Source organism: Gorilla gorilla, chromosome 2 (assembly GCF_029281585.2).
Source record: "Gorilla gorilla gorilla isolate KB3781 chromosome 2, NHGRI_mGorGor1-v2.1_pri, whole genome shotgun sequence".
In the NCBI taxonomy this organism is placed as follows: domain Eukaryota; kingdom Metazoa; phylum Chordata; class Mammalia; order Primates; family Hominidae; genus Gorilla; species Gorilla gorilla.
Genome location: NC_086017.1, coordinates 194,888,454 through 194,909,652, shown reverse-complemented (window position 1 = coordinate 194,909,652; position 21,199 = coordinate 194,888,454). Strand labels below are relative to the sequence as shown.

The following is a 21,199-nucleotide window of genomic DNA, read 5'->3' as shown; positions in this document are numbered from 1 at the left end:
AGCCAGGCGCGGTGGCGGGCGCCTGTAGTCCCAGCTACTCAGAAGGCTGAGGCAGGAGAATGGCGTGAACCCGGGAGGCACAGGTTGCAGTGAGCCGAGATCGCGCCACTGCACTCCAGCCTGGGCGACAGAGTGAGACTCCATCTCAAAAAACAAACAAACAAACAAAAAAAACAATGCTACTCTAAAGTACAATGCTGGTTTGTTCTACGTTCTAATACTGGGACCGTTTCAATATCATCTCTCCAGCTAGTTTATCAACTTTCAGCATTATCTTAGTGTTCTGAGACACAAGGCAGAAAGCAAAAATCAGATCCCCTATGCTTGGACACTGGTGTTATCAATGTCACACGTGTTGCTCTAATCCACCGTGCTATCCTGATCTACTCTTGTGGGCAAGAATGTCTCCCACTGCCAGCTCGCCAAAGTCTGGCCCCTACCTAAACCTCCTTTACCATAAGTATACTCCCCAAATGAGTCCCTCTAACTGGCTGGCCACTTCCCCAAAGGGGAAGCTGAGTCTTTGTCTCTCCCGTGCCCTTAATCTGGCCTACCCCTTGACTCCCCACAGCTAAAAAACCTCTACTCTTTTAAAGTCCAGGTTATAATCCATACTCAGTACAAAGTCTTGCCCTTCTCCACACCCCCTGTCAACCCTGATCAGACATTCCAAGCTGCAATATTTCAGCAATCATTTCCCTGGCCAAATGTCTTGTGTTTATCAATGATTGCTTGCTGTCTACAGCAATTGTTTTCAACCTGATTATAAATTACTGAAGGGCAGAAATGATCCTTTATACATCTCTGTGTTTCCCTCACAATGTTAAGTCTACCATATGAGCATTTAGGACATATTTGCCAAGTGACTGATTCACAAATGCTGAAAATTCAAAAGATTCAGATTATGGTAATGTCCCGCATAAAGCTTCTGGACATCAGGAGAGAACGTGAACGAAAATAAAAAAGTAACAAAACTTCTAGACAAGAACTCTGAGATCCTACGTACCTTTTGCAACAGCTGCTGGAGCAGAGCTGGGGACAACTGGAGTTGGGGCAGCTACAGGCAGAATGGCAGGTGGCTTGCTGGTAGAAAATGACTGAACCACTAAAGGGAAAAAAGGAGGGAGGGATATAACAAATACAAAAACTATTTTTAATGAGGGTGATCTACTTCCAGGTGACAACCCCACATTAGACTAACAGCACAAAGGCAACTTGAGGACAACAGGAATTGCAAAGTCCCTTTTTAATAGTGGGCGATTATTAGGTATGAGGGTAACTGAGATGTATCTTCAACTGTAGAAACAGGAGCCTGTTACTAAACTAACAAAATAACAATCCAGGCCAGGCGCAGTGGCTCACACCTGTAATCCCAGCACTTTGGGGGGCTGAGGCGGGTGGATCGCCTGAGGTCAGGAGTTCAAGACCAGCCTGGGCAACATGGTGAAACCCCGTCTTTACTAAAAATACGAAAATTAGCCAGGCGTGGTGGCACGCGCCTGTAGTCCCAGCTACTCGGGAGGCTGAGGCATGCGAATCGCTTGAACCCAGGAGGTGGAGGTTGCAGTGAGCCGAGATCTTGCCACTGCACTCCAGCTCTGGCGACAGAGCAAAACTCTGTCTCAAAAGAAAAGGAAAGGAAAACAACAATCCAATTAATGTAAATTCTTATAAACACTTAAAATGTTCCCCCTCAACTCAACTTTAGATAAGGGCAGCTATTTAGAAGCCAACGAACATTTGGGTTTTGAGTCCTGGCGTTGGTGCCCTAGCGTTCAAGGCGCTGGGAATACCCTGACAGCTGAAGGGTGGCTGTACACGGGCAGAGCGGTCACCACCTGGTAAATGCGGGGAGATGTGGAGGCGGCCACAGCACAGACGACCCGTGGGCAAGGGACTCACCTTTATTCACAGGCATCAGGATCGTCTGCACCCCTCCAGATGTGTTTACGCTGAGTGGTTTGAGCTGGCTGGGAATCGTCAGGACGGCCTGCTGGGGACTGGACTGACTGGAGTGAATCTTTAACAGTCCTAGAACAAATTGGAAGATAAGGCCAAGTTGAAGGTCAGGTGCTTCGGGAAAGTCTCTTATCTTCTGTGCTACCCATATTTTGTCATGGAGGAAGTTCCCAGGACATTTAACCTTCCAGTAAACAAAGAGCGAGAAGCAGGAGACAACAGATGCTGTGGATTTCACAATAAAACATCGGCATGACAATAATTGTTTATTTACTTTTTGAGATGGAGTCTCGCTCTGTTGCCCAGGCTGACGCGATCTCGGCTTACTGCAACCTCTGCCTCCCAGGTTCAAGCGATTTTCTTGCCTCGGCCTCCCAAAGTGCTGGGATTACAGACATGAGCCACCGTGCCCGGCCCCTATTTATTTATTTATTTATTTATTTATTTATTTATTTATAGTGTTAGAGACAGGCTGTCGCCCAGGTTGAAAAGTGCAGTGGTACGATCATAGCTCATTGTAACCTTGAACTCCTGGGTTCAAGTGATCCTCCTGTCTCAGCTTCCAGAGTGGCTGGGACTACAGGCATACCATGACACACAGCTAATTTTTAATTTGTTTTTGTAGAGATGGGGGTCTTGCTTTGTTGCCCAGGCTGGTCTTGAAACTCCTGGCCTCGAGCGATCCTCCCACCATGGCCTCCCAAAGCACTGGGCTTTTTTTTTTTTTTTTTTTTTTTTTTTGGAGTTGGATCTCGCTCTGTCACCCAGGCTGGAGTGCAATGGCTCCATCTCAGCTCACTGCAACCTCCATCTCCCAGGTTCAAGCGATTCTCCTGCCTAGGCCTCCCGAGTAGCTGGGATTACAGGCGCATGCCACCATGCCCAGCTAATTTTTGTATTTTTAGTAGAGACAGTGTTTCGCCATGTTGGCCAGGCTGGTATCGAACTCCTAACCTCAAGTGATCCACTCACCTAGGCCTCCCAAAGTGCTGGGATTACAGGCGTGAGCTACCGCGCCTGGCCAGCACTGGGATTATAGATGTGCACCACTGTGCCTGCCCATAATGATTAAGTATCCTCGTCCTACAACCATGAAGTAACACATTTTTGCTAGTAAAAAGGATAAAAAGTCACTCAAAGTCCTACCGCAGAGAAAATCAATACTAATGTTTTCAGATAGTACTCTTCCATGTTTGTTTTCTATGACAATTTATTTTGCACATAGCTCTTCTGTGTACAAAATTTTGGATTTTGTACATAGCTCTGGATATAAAATTCCGTGTTTTGATGTGAAACATTGTCATTCTCCTACTTAAAAACCTATGCTGGCTCCTGACTGCCTAAAACATATTTCCAAAATTAGCTTCAAGCATTCAGGGTCCATTTTAATCTGGTCCCAATGTATGCACATCTCCTTCCCACTGTCCCTACATATCTAGTATGTCCATCTGTCTACACACCACACCTCATCGTTTCCTAGCTGTGTGCAGCAGCCCTTGTTTTTCAAACATCAGATGTTCTCTATCGTTTTAGAAAGGATCACCTTCTCTCATTTTATCTTAAAGGTGATTTCTATATTCCCATTTCCACGTAGAACTGTTCTAGGCATTCAGAGGGCCATTTAAAAAATCAAAAAGGGCCTTTACTGTGAAGGAGCATACAAGGCACAAACAATACAAACACATTTTAAGAAATACTTAAAAACAGTGGTCGGGTGCGGTGGCTCACGCCTGTAATCCCAGCACTTTGGGAGGCTGAGGCAGGTGGATCACCTGAGGTCAGGAGTTCGAGACCAGCCTGGCCAACATGGTGAAACCCTGTCTCTACTAAAAATACAAAAAATTAGCCGGGCATGGTGGCAGGTGCCTGTAATTCAAGCTACTTGGGAGGCTGAGGCAGGAAAATTATTTGAACTCGGGAGGCGGAGGTTTCAGTAAGCCGAGATCACGCCATTGCACTCCAGCCTTGGCAACGAGAGCGGAACTCCGTCTCAAAAAAAAAAAAAAAAAAAAAAAAAAAAAAACAAAAAAAAAAAACAGCATCAGGAGCTAAAGATACTTTAAGGCACCGGAAAGCAGCTGGTCTGAGCTAAGGAAAGGAATAATCTTAAATACTTTCTAGAGCAAGGCCTTAAATAAACAAAATCTTTCCTTGGAATAGAAGAGTGTTAAATCATCAGGTAGTAATACTTCCAGAGACAGGATCTTGAGGAGTTTAACAATGATCTGAAGTTCCCGTATTTTTATGCATGCTCATCAGCTGAAAAGTTAAGAAGTACTAAAAGGCTTATAACTAAATATAGCCAACCCCCATTCCACCTCCCTATTTTCATCTAGTTCCCTCCTGGTAGCCACTATAATCCCTTTCGGTTCTTTTTATTAATGTTTATCTCAGTATATGTAAAAGAATGTGTAGGGCCAGGTGCAGCAGCTTACACCAGTAACCCCAGCACTTTGGGAGGCCAAGAAGGGAGGACTGGTTGAGGCCAGGAGTTTGAGACCAGCCTCGGCAACAAAGCAAGACCCCGTCTCTAAAAAAAAAAACAAAAAAAATTAGTCCCGTGTGGTGGCATGCCCCTGTAGTACCAGCCATTAGGGAGGCTGAGGTGGGAGGACAGCCTGAGCCCAGGAGTTCAAAGGCTACAATGAGCTATGATCACGCCCCTGCACTCCAGCCTGGGTAACAGAGCAAGACTCTGCTCTAAAAATGAAACAAAAATAATTTAAAAAGGAATGTATAAGTTGTAGGCCTTGATTCATCAATTTTTAATTTTACCTACTGATTTAGATGTCTTTAGCTCCTGATGCTGTTTTTTTTTTTTTTTTTTTTTTTTGAGACGGAGTTCCGCTCTCGTTGCCAAGGCTGGAGTGCAATGGCGTGATCTCGGCTTACTGAAACCTCCGCCTCCCGAGTTCAAGTGATTTTCCTGCCTCAGCCTCCCAAGTAGCTTGAATTACAGGCACCTGCCACCATGCCCGGCTAATTTTTTGTATTTTTAGTAGAGACAGGGTTTCACCATGTTGGCCAGGCTGGTCTCGAACTCCTGACCTCAGGTGATCCACCTGCCTCAGCCTCCCAAAGTGCTGGGATTACAGGCGTGAGCCACCGCACCCGACCACTGTTTTTAAGTATTTCTTAAAATGTGTTTGTATTGTTTGTGCCTTGTATGCTCCTTCACAGTAAAGGCCCTTTTTGATTTTTTAAATTGCCCTCTGAATGCCTAGAACAGTTCTACGTGGAAATGGGAATACAGAAATCACCTTTAAGATAAAATGAGAGAAGGTGATCCTTTCTAAAACGATAGAGAACATCTGATGTTTGAAAAACAAGGGCTGCTGCACACAGCTAGGAAACGATGAGGTGTGGTAGATGGTTTTTTCTTTTCTTCTTTTTCTTTTTTTTTTTTTTTTTTTTGAGACAGTGTCTTGCTCTTTCACCCAGGCTGGAGTGCAGTGATGCGAGCAATCATGGCTCACTGCAACCTCGACCTCCCAGGGTCAAGTAATCCTCCCATCTCAGCCTCCCAAGTAGCTGGGACTACAGGCACAACTACCATGCCCAGCTAATTTTTTTTTTTTTTTTTAAGAAATGGGGTCTTGTCACACTGCCCAGGCTTGTCTCAAACTCCCAAGCTCAAGCAATCTGCCTGCGTTGGCCTCCCAAACTGCTGGAATTACAGTCGTAAGCCACTGCACCCGGCCCCTAGATGGGGTCTTCAGTGGCTTCCCCCAGAGTCAAAGTCAAATCTAGCCCTAGATGGGGCCCAGAAAAGGGTATAAATGCCTTAAAAAGTGCCCCATTTACGGCACTTATATACCCTTTCTTCCCTATACAGATGTTCCCTTACAATGGTTGACTTTGGAGTTTTTGACTTTGGCATGGTATGAAAGCAACAGGCACTCAGTAGAAACTGTACCCCTCTCGTGATGCTGGGCAGTGGCAGCGAGCCACAGCCCTCAGCCGGTCATGCATTTTTAACACTTAGAGTATTTTCACCTTACAACAGCTGACTGGGACATAACCCCATCCCATATTTTAGGAATGTCTTTGGAGAGGGTACACAGGAAATACATTTCAAACTTTGTCAGAAATAGTTCTACCCTCACTCTGTAATGATCTCCTTGACTAGAGAATTCTAGACTGAAAGTAATGTTCTTGCATTTTGAAAAGCAGCAGTAAGCTAGCTTCTAGCACTGCCACTGAGAAGCTCAATGATAATGTAATTTCTGAAATTTTCCATTTCTTTACACTGTGCCTTTTGAAAGTAGCAGTTCATGCCCTTCACTTCTAGGAAAAATCCTTGTCTGGCCAGAGTTCCCTGATACATCATCAAATTTTCTTTCTTAGTGTCTACTTCCTGGTCCATTCCCTGCTTCCACCTTGTGCCCCAGAAATTACTGTCAATACTGCACCAATGATCCTGTTAAAAGGTAAGGCAGATCATATTCCACCTTAGCTTAAAACCCTCCAGTGGCTTCCCCCAGAGTCAAAGTTCCAGCACCCCACACAGGCCTTGCGTGCTCTGACGGAATCTCCTTATGCTCTCTCCGTTGCTCACGCAGCTTCTGTCCCAATGAGACCTTGTTTAATGCAGTTTATGATGCACACAAAAAACTTAATTGAAAAACTGCCGGTTTTAAGTAGGAAATAGTTTGATCCTTTTATGAAAATGTGGGCTGGGTGCGGTGGCTCACGCCTGTAATCCTAGCACTTTGGGAGTCTGAGGCGGGCGGATCACCTGAGGTTGGGAGTTTGAGACCAGCCTGGTCAACATGGTGAAACCCCATCTCTACTAAAAATACAAAGATTAGTGGGATGTGGTGGCACACGCCTGTAATCCCAGCTACTCAAGAGGCTGAGGCAGGAGAATCGCTGGAACTCGGGAGGCAGAGGTCGCAGTGAGCCAAGATTGTTCCACTGCACTCCAGACTGGGCGACAAGAACAAAATTCCATCTCAAAAAAAAAAAGAAAATGTGATACAGAAAGTTCCATCAGCAGCATCTTAGGAAACTAGAACGTACAGCAGGGAGACTTCATCTATTGCATGCCAAAAACATGATCAGAAAAGAGACAAGGGAAGGGTATTCATTATTATAATAATTCCTTTTATTTCTACAATTTCTACTCCAGTATCCAACACAGGGCCTCAAATAAAACACTCAGTTAGTAGAGAACAAGTACTCCCTATACTAGAAGTTGGTCAATTTTAACAGGGAGGTAGAAATCAAGAGAAAAATATAATCAGCCTTAATTTTTTGTTCTCTATCCAAACAAGACACAAGGGGCTTGGTGTGGAGCTACATATGAAGGAAGTAATAAGAGTAATGACAACAACAACATCCACAGCCTCTTATCCAAAGGCAGTAAGGGGTGTTGTCTGCATGCGTGAGTGTGTGTGTGTGTATCTCGGTGATATTCAGTTTTTCCGGTAGACCAGTGCCAGCCGTATGCTGGTTGGTATCAATCTGCAACAAGATAATACAGTATTTAGAAACTTTAACAGTTCGATAGTGCTGCGACATTTTTATTATATTTTACAGAAGTATCTGTCTGTACCAGATTATAGAAAAACAAAAACAAAACTGATCTTTCAAGTTTGAGAAGCAAAGCCATATATTATATTAGCTTCCTGGCAGCTGAGACAGTATGATGTAATCAAACACATCAATATTCTATGGCAAAACACACAAATATTCACATTAAGTAATACAAACAGGCTGTCAATGGAGGTCAAATTGTGCCCTAAAATTAGTTATAAAAAATAAAATCTCTGGCTGGGCATGGTGGCTCATGCCTGTAATCCCAGCACTTTGGGAGGCCAAGGTAGGCGGATCACCTGAGGTCAGGAGTTCAAGACCAGCCTGGCCAACATGGTAAAAACCTGTCTCTACAAAAATTAGCCAGGCATGATGGCGGGTGCCTGTAATCCCAGCTACTCGGGAAGCTGAGGCAGGAGAATCGCTTGAACCCGGGAAGCAGAGGTTGCAGTGAGCCGAGATCATGCCACTGCACTCCAGCGTGGGTGACAGAGCAAGACTCTGTCAAAAATAATAATAATAATACAATACAATATAATCTTGCAGCCATAAAAAATAATGAGTTCATGTCCTTTGCAGGGACATGGATGAAGCTGGAAGCCATCATCCTCAGCAAACTAACACAGGAACAGAAAACCAAACACCGCATGTTCTCACTCATAAGTGGGAACTGAACAATGAAAACACATGGACACGGAGGGGAACATCACACACCGTGGCCTGTTGCGGGGTGTGGGGCAAGGGGAGGGAGAGCATTAGGACAAATACCTAATGCATGTGGGGCTTAAAACCTAGATGATGGGTTGATAGGTGCAGCAAACCACCATGGCACATGTATACTTAGGTAATGAACCTGGACGTTCTACACATGTATCCTAGAACTTAAAGTAAAATTAAAAAAAATAAAATCTTTGGTTTTCACAGCTTTTGGGATTTTGGAATTGCAGATAAAGGATTATGGACTAACAACAAAAATGATCACACATGATAATGGCAGTGGCAACTGTTTACAAAATGGCCACTACACACCAGACAGTATTCTAAGCACTGATATATTACAAACTCATTTAAACCTCTCAACCTTATGAAGTAGGTATTATTATCAATCTCATTTACAGCTGAGAAACTGAAGCAAATCACTTCAACTAAGGCAATGTGGTCTCAGGACGTGTGCTCTCTGTTACTCAGAAACAAAAGGTACACTTTTCTGAGGCCCTCTAGTGCAGGCACAAAGACACCATAGCTCTTACTGGATCTCCAGCCTATCACTCTAACACTAGCCAAGATAATAACTAATGTTAAAAATTATGACTTGGAGTCAACAAGGCTAAGATATATTTTATATACTTTATGAAAGCAAAGAAAGGTATACATTTTATAGTGAATTCTATTCGACACTGATTATAGGAGAAAAGAAATTAGTACTTTAAGGAAAGCAAACTCTTGGCTCTCCACAAAATTAAGTTATAAAAAAAGCTAAAATACCCAGTATGGTTCTGCATGGCTAAGGGTTTATTACATCGTTCAAAAATTCAAATAGTAACTTTCAAATGATAATTTAAAATCTCAGACAAAATCTGATATGTAGATTTTAAACAAAAATAATTCATCTAAAAAGCAGCTGTTCAGAAAATGCTGCTGGGTTAATTACTTTTAACAATTTACCATACAAAATATTGCTTAAGACCCTCCAAAAAATAGCTGGGCACAGTGGCTCACGCCTGTAATCCCAGCACTTTGGGAGGCTGAGGTGGGTGGACTGCTTGAGCTCAGGAGTTCAAGACCAGCCTGGGCAACATGGTAAAACCCCATCTCTACCAAAAACACAAAAAATTAGCTGGGTGTGGTGACATGTGCCTGTGGTCCCAGATACTCAAGAGGCTGAGGTGGGAGGATGGCTTGAGCCTGGAAGGCAGAGGTTGCAGTGAGTCGAGATTGTGATATTGCACTCTAGCTTGGGCGACAGAGTGAGATGCTATCTCAAACAAACAAACAAAAAAAGATCCTCCAAAAATATTCTAGCCCTATGAGAGAAAAGAGAGAGAAATAATATCACAATGCAACTCACCGGATACTGTGGCTTTCCCAGAGATGGGGTTTGGTGTGGGCACAAGGGACGTGGCGCTGACGACGGTGGGGGTGGCAGCCTTGCAGGTTCCCACGGTGGCCTGGCTCACACACACTTGCTGCTGCCCAGAAGTTTTCGTTACAGAACTGACCGTAGATGAAGACACGGGAGCCATTCCCTCAGACTGCTCACCCATGGGGTCCGAAACAACACAGTTCAGGAAGAAAGCAGAGTGATGACTGACGGCGGTGACAGCCACACAGCACACACACTAAATATCATCTATTAGGTGTTAGTGACTACTTAGTAAATGCCATACCATTTAAAAAAGATTACTTCTCTAGTTCAGTGTTACTATACCTTTACATTTCATGGACCAAGAAAATTAAAAAAATTTAAAACAAGGAAGTATCATGGGTCATCATATTTTTAAAATTCACCACCTATTATATCCCTTTATAAAAGGCAACTTCATCACCAAAAAACTAGGAGGACATATTCTCAGAATATACACATGGACTAAAAACGAGCTTTATTAAGAACACATGACAATGATTTAAAGTCTGTCACTTCATTGAACAAACATCTACTACATGGCCGGCATAATGGTTAAGTGCTAAGGCTCTGAGAGAAAAGCGACCAACGAAACAGTCACCTAAGTATGATGATGCTACGGCAAGCACAGGCAAATGTCACCAACACAACCAAGAAGAAAGGCACTGCTTCTGCCTAGGAATAGAAACAGGAGGGTACAGGAAAAAGCTTCAGGTAAATCATTGGGCACTTTAGAGGAATCTTCCAGATTTAAGACAGAGAAAGGGAGAGATGACAGTGTTTCCTGGCAGAGGAGAGTATGCAGAAAGTTGGCGAGGCATGAAAGAACATTGTATGTTCAAGAAGCTGCAAAGCAGAGTGGTATCACCTGTGAAGAGGCATGGGGAAGCAGCAGCTGCGGGAGATGAAGCTTGAGAAGTCAAGCCACATCATTCAAGTCTGTGGGCTTCCAAGACGATTGAGAGATGGTTTTTCAACAAATGTTTCTAGGCCAACTGGATATTTACATAAAAAAGAATAAAGTTTCGCGTCTACCTCACACCACGTACAAAAATTAACTCGAGCGGCCAGGCGCAGTGGCTCATGCCTGTAATCCCAGCACTCTGGGAGGCCAAAACGGGTGGATCACGCACAAGGTCAGGAGAGCAAGACCCTCCTGGCTAACATGGTGAAACCCCATCTCTACTAAAAATACGAAAAAAAAAAAATTAGCTGGGCGTGGTGGTGGGTGCCGGTAGTCTCAGCTACTCAGGAGGCTGAGGCAGGAGAATCACTTGAATCCGGGAGGTGGAGGTTGCAGTGAGCTGAGATCGCGCCACTGCACTCCAGCCTGGGTGACAGTGTGAGACTCTGTCTCAAAAAAAAAAAAAAAAAAAAAAATTAACTCGAATGAATCTGAAACCTAAATATAAGAGCTAAATGTATAAAACTTGGAAGAAAACAAAGGCTTGAATTTTGTGGCTTTGGATTAGGCAATGGTTTCTCAGATGTGACATCAAAAGAAAAAGCAATGAAAGAAAAATAGGTAAGTTGGGACTTCATTAAAGACTTGTGCTGGGAAAACCGGATATCTTTATGCAGAAGAATGAAACTAGACCCCTAGCTCTCACCATGCAATCAAAATGGATTAAAGAGTTAAATCTAAGACATCAAACTACGAAACTACTACAAGAAAACATTAGGGAAACTCTCCAGGACATCGGTTTGGGCAAAGATTTCCTGAGTAGTACCTCAAAAACACAGGCAACCAAAACAAAAATGTATAAATGGGATCACATCAAGTTAAAAAGCTTCTGCACAACAAAGAAAACAATCAACAAAGAGACAGCCCACAGAATGGGAGGAAATACTGGCAAACTACATACACATCTGACAAGGGATTAACAATCAGAATATAGAAGAAGCTCAAACAACTCTATAGAAAAAAGCCAAACAATCTCATTTGAAAATGGGCAAAAGATCTCAACACACATTTCTCAAAAGAAGACACATAAATGGCCCAAGGGGCATATAAAAAAATGCTCAACATCATTAATTGTCAGAGAAACACAAATCAAAACTACAATGAGAAAGCATCCCACCCAGTTAAAATGACTCTCATCCAAAAGGCTGGCGAGGATGTGAAGAGGGAACCCTCGTACACTGCTGGTGGGAATGTAAGTTAGTACAATCACGATAGAGAACAGTACAGAGGGTCCTCAAAAAACTGAAAATAGAACTACCATATGATCCACATCCCACTGCTAGGTATATACCCAAAACAAAGGAAATGAGTATATGAGGAGACGTCTGCACTTCCATGTTTATTACGGCACTATTCACAATAGCCAAGATTTGGAATCAACCTAAGTGTCCATCACCAGGTGAACGATAAAGAAAATGTGGTACATATACACAATACAATATTATTCCGTTATAAGAAAGAATGAAATCCTGTCATTTGCAACATGGATAGAACTGGAGGACATTATGTTAAGTGAAATAAGCCAGGCACAGAAAGACACATTTCACACGTTCTCACTCATGTGGGAGCTAACAATTAAAACAACTGAACCCATGAAGACAGAGAGATGAATGGTGGTTACCAGAAGGTGGGAAGGCCAGCAGCAGGGAGGGAGGGAGTGGGGATGGTTAATGGGTACAAAAAGATAGTTAGAAGGGATGAGTAAGATCTAGTATTTGATAGCACAACAGGGTGACCAAAATTCACAATAATTTCTTATATATTTTACAGTCACAAAGAATACAATTGGTTTTAAAAAAAGATAAATGCATAGGGTGACAGACACCCCAATTACCCTGATGCGATTATTACACATTGTATGCCTGCATCAAAACATCACATGTACCCTGTGAATATCCACGTTGATTATGTACCCATAATAATTTATTTATTTATTTTTTTTTAGATGGAATCTCGCTCTGCTGTCCAGGCTGGAGTGGAGTGGTGCAATCTCGGCTCACTGCAAGCTCTGCCTCCTGGGTTCATGCCATTCTCCTGCCTCAGCCTCCTGAGTAGCTGGGACTACAGGCGCCCATCACCACACCCGGCTAATTTTTTTTTTTTTGTATTTTTAGTAGAGACGGGGGTTTCACCTTGTTAGCCAGGATGGTTTGATCTCCTGACCTCGTGATCCGCCCTCCTCGGCCTCCCAAAGTGCTGGGATTACAGGCATGAGCCACTGCGCCCAGCCTAATTTAAAAAATTTAAAAAGGAATGAAAACCAAAATTTAAAACTTTTGTGGTTCAATACTATCAAGAAAGTGAAAAGACAGCTCAGAGTGCGAGAAAATTTTTGCAAATCTGGTAAGAGACATGTCTAGAATATATAAAGTACTCCTACGCTTCAACGATTAAAAGACAACCAACTAAAAAATGGGCAAAAGATGTAAATGGATAAAAGATATACAAATAGCCAATAAATACATGAAAAGATGCTCAATATCATTAACAGGGAATCGCAAATCAAAACCACAATGAGATACTAGTTTACACCCACTACAATAGCTATAATTAAAAAAAAAAGGACAAGAACAAGTTTGGGTGAGTTTGTGGAAAAACTGGAACCCTTGTGTATTGCTGGTGGGAATCTAAAATGATGTAGCCGCTTGGGAAAACAGTTTAGCAGTTCCTCACAATGTTAAAAAGAGTTATCACAGGCCGGGCGCAGTGGCTCACGCCTGTAATCCCAGCACTTTGGGAGACTGAGGCAGGTGGATCACGAGGTCAGCAGATTGAGACCATTTTGGCCAACATGGTGAAACCCCATCTCTACTAAAATACAAAAAATTAGCCGGACGTGGTTGTGCATGCCTGTAGTCCCAGCTACTTGGGAGGCTGAGGCAGGGGAATCGCTTGAACCCGGGAGATGGAGGTTCCAGTGAGCCGAGATCTCACCGCTGCACTCCAGCCTGGTGACACAGCAAGACTCCATCTCAAAAAACAAAAAAAAAGTTACCATATAATCCAGCAATTCCATCACTAGAAATACAGCCAAGAGAAATAAAAACGTGTTTATACAAAAACCTGTACACAAATATTCACTGCAGCATTATTCACAACAGTCAAAAAGTAGAAAATAATCCAAGTGCCCATCAACTGATGAATGGATAAACAAAATATGGTATATCCATCAAACTGAGTATTATCCAGCCATGAAAAGGAGTATTGATGCAAGTCACAATGTGGATGAACTCTCCAAAGTAATGCTAAGCATCAGAAGCAGACTCAAAAGGGCATGTTATATGACTCCCTTTATATGAAATGTCTAAAATAGGCAAATCCAAAGAAAGTAGGTCAGCGGTCGCCTAGAACTATGGAAGGATGGAATGGGAGTGACTGCTGATGGGTACTGGGCTTCTTTCTGGGATGATAAAATGTTCTGGGATTAGATGATGGTAATCACAGTTGCACAACCATGTGAATGACAAGCACTACTGAACTATATACTACAAAATGGGGACTTTTATGGTATGTGAATATTTCTTTAAAAAAAAAAAAGCGATAGTTGAGTATTTTTAAAAGGTCCACTGGTGTGCCTGCTGGACATCTTCCTTGTATCTACACCACTTTCATGTCTCATTAGGATTCTCTACTGACATGCTATTTCTCACCTGTTGTGCGGGACCATTTGCTGAGAGGGCCACAGCTGGGGAAGTGGCAGTTGTGATAACCCCTCCTGCTACTCTGAGCATTGTGGTTCCAGGCTTCGAGAGCTGTGAGGTGGCTGGCACAGTCTTCAAGGTGCTATCGGATATTTTCATTAGAGATGCCTGTCCTCCGTGGGCTGCCTGCAGAAACAAAATGGGCAGAAATAATCATGTTGCCTTGGATAATAGACATAACTCATTCCTTACTGACAGCTGAGATACGCCCCATGACTTGGAGAATATCCAAGAAAGTCTTACCAATCCAACCTACATGAGGTGTTTACACACCTTTCTAACAAGCTCCAAATTTTATGACCTTTCACCTATAAATATCCCTTTACCCCAATATAGAACAAGTAAATAAATGCATTTGCAAGTTACTATTTGGCAGCAGTATCTTTAAAGGTAACAGGTCACTTGTTTTCAAAATACTTGATTACAACATGCTCTTAAATGTACGTATAATCTTTAAACATGAAAATCAACCCTAGACAGGGCCAGATTTAAATGGGTAAGGTTAATGGTCTTCTAAATTAGATATAGGCTTAGCATTTTAGTACTGGAGAACCATTTACAAATTACATATTTTTTATTTTATTTTATTTTTTTTAGAGACAGGGTCTTGCTCTGTCACCTAGGCTGAAGTGTAACGGCACAATCATAGCTCACTGCAGCCTCGAACTCCTGGGCTCAAGTGATCCTCCTGCCCCAGCCTTTCGAGTAGCTGGGATTACAGGCATGTGCCACACCTGGTTGATTTTTTTTTTTTTTTTTTTTGAGACGGAGTCTCGCTCTGTCGCCCACGCTGGAGTGCAGTGGCGCAATCTTGGCTTACTGCAACCTCCGCCTCCTGGGTTCAAGCGATTCTCCTGCCTCAGCCTCCCGAGTAGCTAGGACTACAGGCACGTGCCACCACGCCCAACTAATTTTTGTATTTTTAGTAGAGATGGGGTTTCACCATGTTGGCCAGGATGGTCTCGATCTCTCGTGACCTCGTGATCTGCTCACCTCGGCCTCCCAAAATGCTGGGATTACGGGCGTGAAGCCACCGCACCCGGCCAAACACCTGGTTAATTTAAAACCAGAAAATGTTTTTCAGAGACAGGGTCACCATTATGTTGCCCAGGCTGGATACAAATTATAAATGACAGTCTCAGTAGTCTAAATAAAGGCTCAACAAACTTTTTTTTTTGAGACAGAGTTTTGCTCTTTTGCTCAGGCTGGAGTGCAGTGGTGCGATCTTGGCTCACTGCAACCTCTGCCTCCTGGGTTCAAGCGATTCTCCTGCCTCAGCCTCCCGAGTAGCTGCGATTACAGGCATGCGCCACCACGCCTGGCTAATTTTGTACTTTTAGTAGAGACAAGGTTTCTCCATGTTGGCCAGGCCGGTCTCAAACTCCTGACCTCAGGTGATCTGCCCGTCTCAGCCTCCCAAAGTGCTGGAATTACAGGCATGACCCACCACGCCCGGCTTTTTTTTTTTTTTTTTTTTTTAATGGCAAGAGTATGCAATTTTGGCTTTCAGGCCATAGGACCTCTGTTGCAACTCCTCGGCTCTATGATTACAGCGTGAAATGAGTGTGGCTGTGTTCCAATAAAATGTTACTTACAAAAAACAGGAAGCATCAACAACAATTTCAACAAAAAGGAAAACCAAGTGGGACTTAATTAAACTAAAAAGCTTCTGTACAGCAAAAGAAACTATCAACAGAGTAGAGACAACCTACAGAATGGGAGAAAAGATTAATAAACCACACATCCGACAAAGGTCTAATATCCAGAATCTATAAGGAACCTAATTTAACAAGCAAATACATAAACCCCATTATAAATAAACCTCATTAAAAAGTGGGCAAAAGACAAGAACAGACATTTCTCCAAAAGAAGATATACAAGTAGCCAACAAACATGAAAAAATGCTCCGTATCACTAATCACCAGAGAAATGCAAATCAAAACCACAATATCATCGCACACCAGATAGGCTGTGGAGAAAAGGAAAGCCCTATACACTGTGGGTGGGAATGTAAGTTAGGTCAGCCACCGTGGAAGGCAGTTTGGAGATTTCTCAAAGAACAGAAAACAAAGGTTGGGTGCAGTGGCTCATCCCTGTGATCCCAGCACTTTGGGAGGCCACTTCAGCCCAGGAGTTCAAGACCAGCCTGGGCAACCTTGACCCTGTCACTACAAAAATAAAAAGTTAGCTGGCCATGGTGTCACAGGACTGAGGTCCTAACTACTTGGGAGGTTGGGATGGGAGAACTGCTTGAGCCCAGGAGGTCGAGGGTGCTGCACTCCAGCCTGGGTGACTGTGAGATCCTGTCTCAAAAACAAAACAAAAAACTTAAAACGGAACTACCATCTGACTCAGCAAACCATGTGTACATATCCAAAAGAAAATAAATCATTCTACTAAAAAGACACATGCACCCCTATGTCCATCACTGCACTACTCACAATAGCAAAGACATGGAATCAACCTAGGTACCCTTCAGCAGTGGACTGGATACACCATCAAATACCACACAGCCATGAAAAGGTAAGAAATCATTTCTTTTGAAGCAACACAGATGCAGCTGGAGGCCATTATCCTAAGTGAATGAATGCAGGACAGAAAACCAAAGGCTACATGTTCTCACTTACAAGTGGGAGCTAATCACTGGGTAAATGGACACAGAGATGGCCACAATAGACACTGAGGACTATGACATGGGGCAGGGAGGGAAGGGTTAAAAAACTAACTTTTGGGTATGATGCTCACTCCCTGGGTGACAAGATCAATCATGCCCCTAGCCTCAGCATCATGCAATATACCCACGTAACAAACCTGCACATGTACCCCCTGAATCTAAAATAAAAGTTGAAATTATAAAAAACAGCAGCAACAACGCAAACAGGAAGCCTTGGCTGCAGTTTGCTGAAATCTGGTCTAAGTGACTGCTCAGTGTCCCAAATTAATGCACTCCACAAGCAGACACCATTTATCAGTTTCTGAGATCTTACTATGTGCCAGGAAGAACAGAAAGCACTTGTACATATCTTATGTCATCGTCATTATTTTCACTAACTGTATAGGGTAGGTTTTAGTCCTGTCTTAGAGATGAAGAGATTAATTTACCAGGGTCACGCAGCTAGCACTATCTGAAAAAGTTATGACTAGATTCCACAAGTAATAGCCATGGCATAATTTGCATTGGAGCTTTATGCAAATAAAGACCACAATGAGATATGACTTTGCACTCACAATGGCTAAAACTAAAAAGAATGACAATCCTCCGTGTTGGTGAGGATGTAGAGCAAATCAGACTTCCTCATATTACTCTGGGATAGTCAAACAGTACAACCATTTTACTAAACCATTTGTCAGTTTCTTATAAACATATATGTACCCTATGATCAGGCTGTTCTGCAGAAAAATATCTGTGTAAGAATATTTATGGCAGTTTTATCCATGACAGCAAAAACAAACAAAAAAACCTGGAAATAATCCAAATGTCCATCAACAGGAAAGTGGAATAATGGAACAAAAATAGAATAACTCTGGCTGGGTGCGGTGGCTCACACCTGAAATCCCAGCACTTTGGGAAGCCGAGGCAGGCGGATCACCTGAGGTCAGGAGTTCGAGACCAGCCTGGCCCACATGGTGAAACCCCATCTCTACGAAAAATACAAAAATTAGCTGGGCATGGTGGCAGGCGCCTGTAATCCTAGCTACTCGGGAGGCTGAGGCAGGAGAATCACTTGAACCCAGGAGGCAGAGGTTGTAGTGAGCCGAGATCACGCCATTGTACTCCAGCCTGGGGGACACGAGCGAGACTTCATCTCAAAAAATAAAAAAATTTAAAAACTCAAGAATTGGCCAGGCGCGGTGGCTCATGTCCGTAATCCTAGCACTTTGGGAGGCTGAGGCAGGTGGATCACCTGAGGTCAGGAGTTCGAGACCAGCCTGACCGACATAGAGAAACCTCGTCTCTACTAAAAATACAAAATTAGCCAGGCTTGGTGGCGAATGCCTGTAATCCCAGCTACTCGGGAGGCTGAGGCAGGAGAAATGCTTGAACCTGGGAAGCGGAGGTTGCAGTGAGCCGAGATCGCACCACTGCACTCCAGCCTGGGCAAGAAGAGTGAAACTCTGTCTCAAAAAAATTAAAAAATTAAAAAACTCAAGAATAAAAAAAGAATAAACGATTAACACACATACAGATAAATCTTGGAAACATTACATTGAATAAGAAAAGCCAGACATAAAAGACTACATACTATATAATTCCACTGACATGAAGTTCAAGAAAGACAAAAGCTAATCTATAGTGAAAGAAACAGAAAAATGGTGATAGAAAAAAAATTTTTTTTTTTTTTTAAGACAGGGTGTTGCTCTATCGCCCAGGCTGGAGAGCAGTGGCACCATCATGGCTCACTGTAGCCTCAACTTCAAAGGCTCAAGCCATCCTCCCACCTCAGCCTCCTGAATGGCTGGGACCACAGGCATGTGCCACCATGGCCCAGGTAGTTTCTTTTTTTCTGAGACGGAGTCTTGTTCTGTCGCCAGGCTGGAGATCTACGCTTATGATCTCTGCATTATTTTATTATATCTTTAAGGATGTGGGGCTAAAAGGAAAAAGCATTTAAAGCTTTGAATTTTCTTGAGCCTGGTTTGGGTTGTTTCCATAGGTTTTAATATCAAGTACTGTTGTGATGGTTAATTTTATGTCAACTTGAGTGGGCTGAGGGATGCCCAGATACCTGGTAAAATATTTCTGCAAGAGACCAGCATTTGAATCAGCAGACAGAGTAAAGAAGATCCGCCCTCGCCAACGTGGGCAGACATCATCCAATCTGTCAAGGACCTGAATAGAACAAAAAGGTGGACAATGGGCGAATTCTCTCTCTCTTCTTAAGCTGAGACATCAATCTTCTCCTACCCTTAGACATCAGAGCTCCTGGTTCTCAGGCCTTCAGACTCCAGGACTTAATGCCAGTGTGCCCCTCACTCCTATGCCCACCAGTTCGCAGGCCTTTGTAGTCAGACTGAATCACACCACTTGCTTTCCTGATCTCCAGCCTGCTAACAGCATGTCGTGGGACTCCTTGGTCTCCATAATCACAGGAGCCAATTCTCATAATAAATTTCCTCTTAATATCTATATATATTATATTTGTTCTGTTTCTCTGGAGAACCCTAATAAAATTGTCATTTGTATTAACAGCTAAATCATCCGTAATTTATTTGGATTTTTTTAACCCAAGAATTTAGAAGAGTATTTTAATTGTCAAGTTTTTTGGTTGTTATTGATTTGACTTTTTTATTGAGTAACAGAATGAAGCACATTGGATGCTACTTTTGAAATATGCTAAGAGATTCTCTTTGTGGCCAAGTATATAATCAATTTGTTAATGTTCCATAGATATACAAGCAAAATGTGTATGCTGTGTCTCAATGATACAGAATTAAGCCTGTTAGTACTGTTATTCCAATACAAATCCTTTATAATAAAAAAGATTTATCCACTTGATTAGCTAAATGCTGAGAGACATGTTAAAATTCTTCTCTGTGACTGCAGTTTTATCAAATTCTCCTCATATTCCCAATAGTCTTTGCACTTTATGTATTTTGCTGCCACAGAGTTCACTGCATAAACACTTGTGCCATTTTATCTTCATTGTGGACAGCAATACTCCTCTCAGCACCAAATCCAAAAAAAACATAAAAGGCATAAATAAATAAATGTATTCTACTGGTTGTGTTCAAAAACTAGTTGAGGAGCCCAATAGTGGACAAGCAACTATGAAAAACAGACAAGAGGCCGCAGAAGAAAGCCTCGCCAAGTGATAAAAGCCTTACGTGGGACACGCCAGGAGAATCTGCCACAGAAGCGTGGAAAAACGCTAGATAAGCTCCACATCTGGAGACAGCAGAAGCTTGAGGCAACCAGAAGGGTGATGTGTTGGGTACTGTGGCAAGAGCAGCCAGTTCTATTCAGTTTCCAGTGTCCTCCATGCCCTGCGCCCCTGCTTCCTCCTCCCTGTGGTGCTTGCTGTGTTGGTGTGAGATATATCCACATATGTAGTTGGAAAAGGGAAGAGTATTTTAACAGCTCTTTCAAATACTGTTGTTACTCTTCTCTGATGCTACACTAAAGCTCAACAAGTGGAAGTTTCTTCAAGTTTAGTTGTATTATGCAATCTGAAACCACAGCAATTTAAAGTTTTCTGTTAGATCTTGAGTCAGAAAGATAAAAAATTAAAAAAAAAAAAAAAGTAAAGGTCGGGTGCGGTGGCTCACGCCTGTAATCTCAGTACATTGGGAGGCCGAGGTGGGCAGATCACGAGGTCAAGAGATCGAGACCATCCTGACCAACATGGTGAAACCCCGTCTCTTGTAAAAATACAAAAATTAGCTGGACATGGTGGCGGGCACCTGTAATCCCAGCTACTCGGGAGGCTGAGGCAGGAGAATTGCTTGAACCCAGGAGGCGGAGGCTGCAGTGAGCTAAGATCGTGCCACTGCACTCCAGCCTGGCGACAGAGCAAGGCTCTGTCTCAAAAAAATATATAAAAAATAAATAAATAAATAAAAATAAAGTTTTCTCTGTCAAGTTAAAATCCGTTGGTCAGGGACTTTTGCTTCCACATAGGAAACAGAGGGCTATAAAGCAAGGTTGCTCCTACCCTAACAAGAAAAGGCTGAATACACTACAAAATCTTATTTTTTTGAAACATATTGGAGGGCTGAAATCTCAAAGTAGCCAAGTAACCTGAAGATTAAAGACAGCCAGTCCCTGCAAGGAGGGAGGGGCAACAGGAACTGTCTCACCTGTGCACTGCTGCAACACAAGCAGGTGTGAAATCTGAGGAAGATTTAAAAGAACTACCTACAGTGAACTGCAGGGCCTTGTATCTGTTTAACATGGGTAAGGACATTCGACAAAAG

At 42.9% G+C, this 21,199-nt stretch overlaps 1 protein-coding gene across 14 annotated transcripts in view; it reads right to left on the bottom strand.

Moving 5' to 3' along the window:
- Nucleotides 1-21,199, bottom strand: part of YEATS2 (YEATS domain containing 2) — a 132,102-nt gene that overhangs the window by 30,773 nt on the left and 80,130 nt on the right. For 11 of the 14 annotated variants that reach the window (XR_010133018.1, XM_031009021.3, XM_055381973.2 and 8 more), the window contains exons 20-23: nucleotides 14,234-14,410; nucleotides 9,566-9,749; nucleotides 1,903-2,031; nucleotides 1,007-1,105 (exon numbers count right to left, since the gene is read on the bottom strand). Coding sequence is in view for 13 of the 14 variants with exons in the window: in XM_031009021.3 (XP_030864881.3) it covers nucleotides 1,007-1,105; nucleotides 1,903-2,031; nucleotides 9,566-9,749; nucleotides 14,234-14,410 (589 nt within the window). In the remaining variant the exon portion in view is untranslated. Of the gene's footprint in view, nucleotides 1-1,006; nucleotides 1,106-1,902; nucleotides 2,032-7,044; nucleotides 7,426-9,565; nucleotides 9,750-14,233; nucleotides 14,411-21,199 lie in introns of those variants that run through there. The other 3 variants (XM_031009025.3, XM_055381976.2, XM_055381977.2) reach the window with 1 other exon arrangement.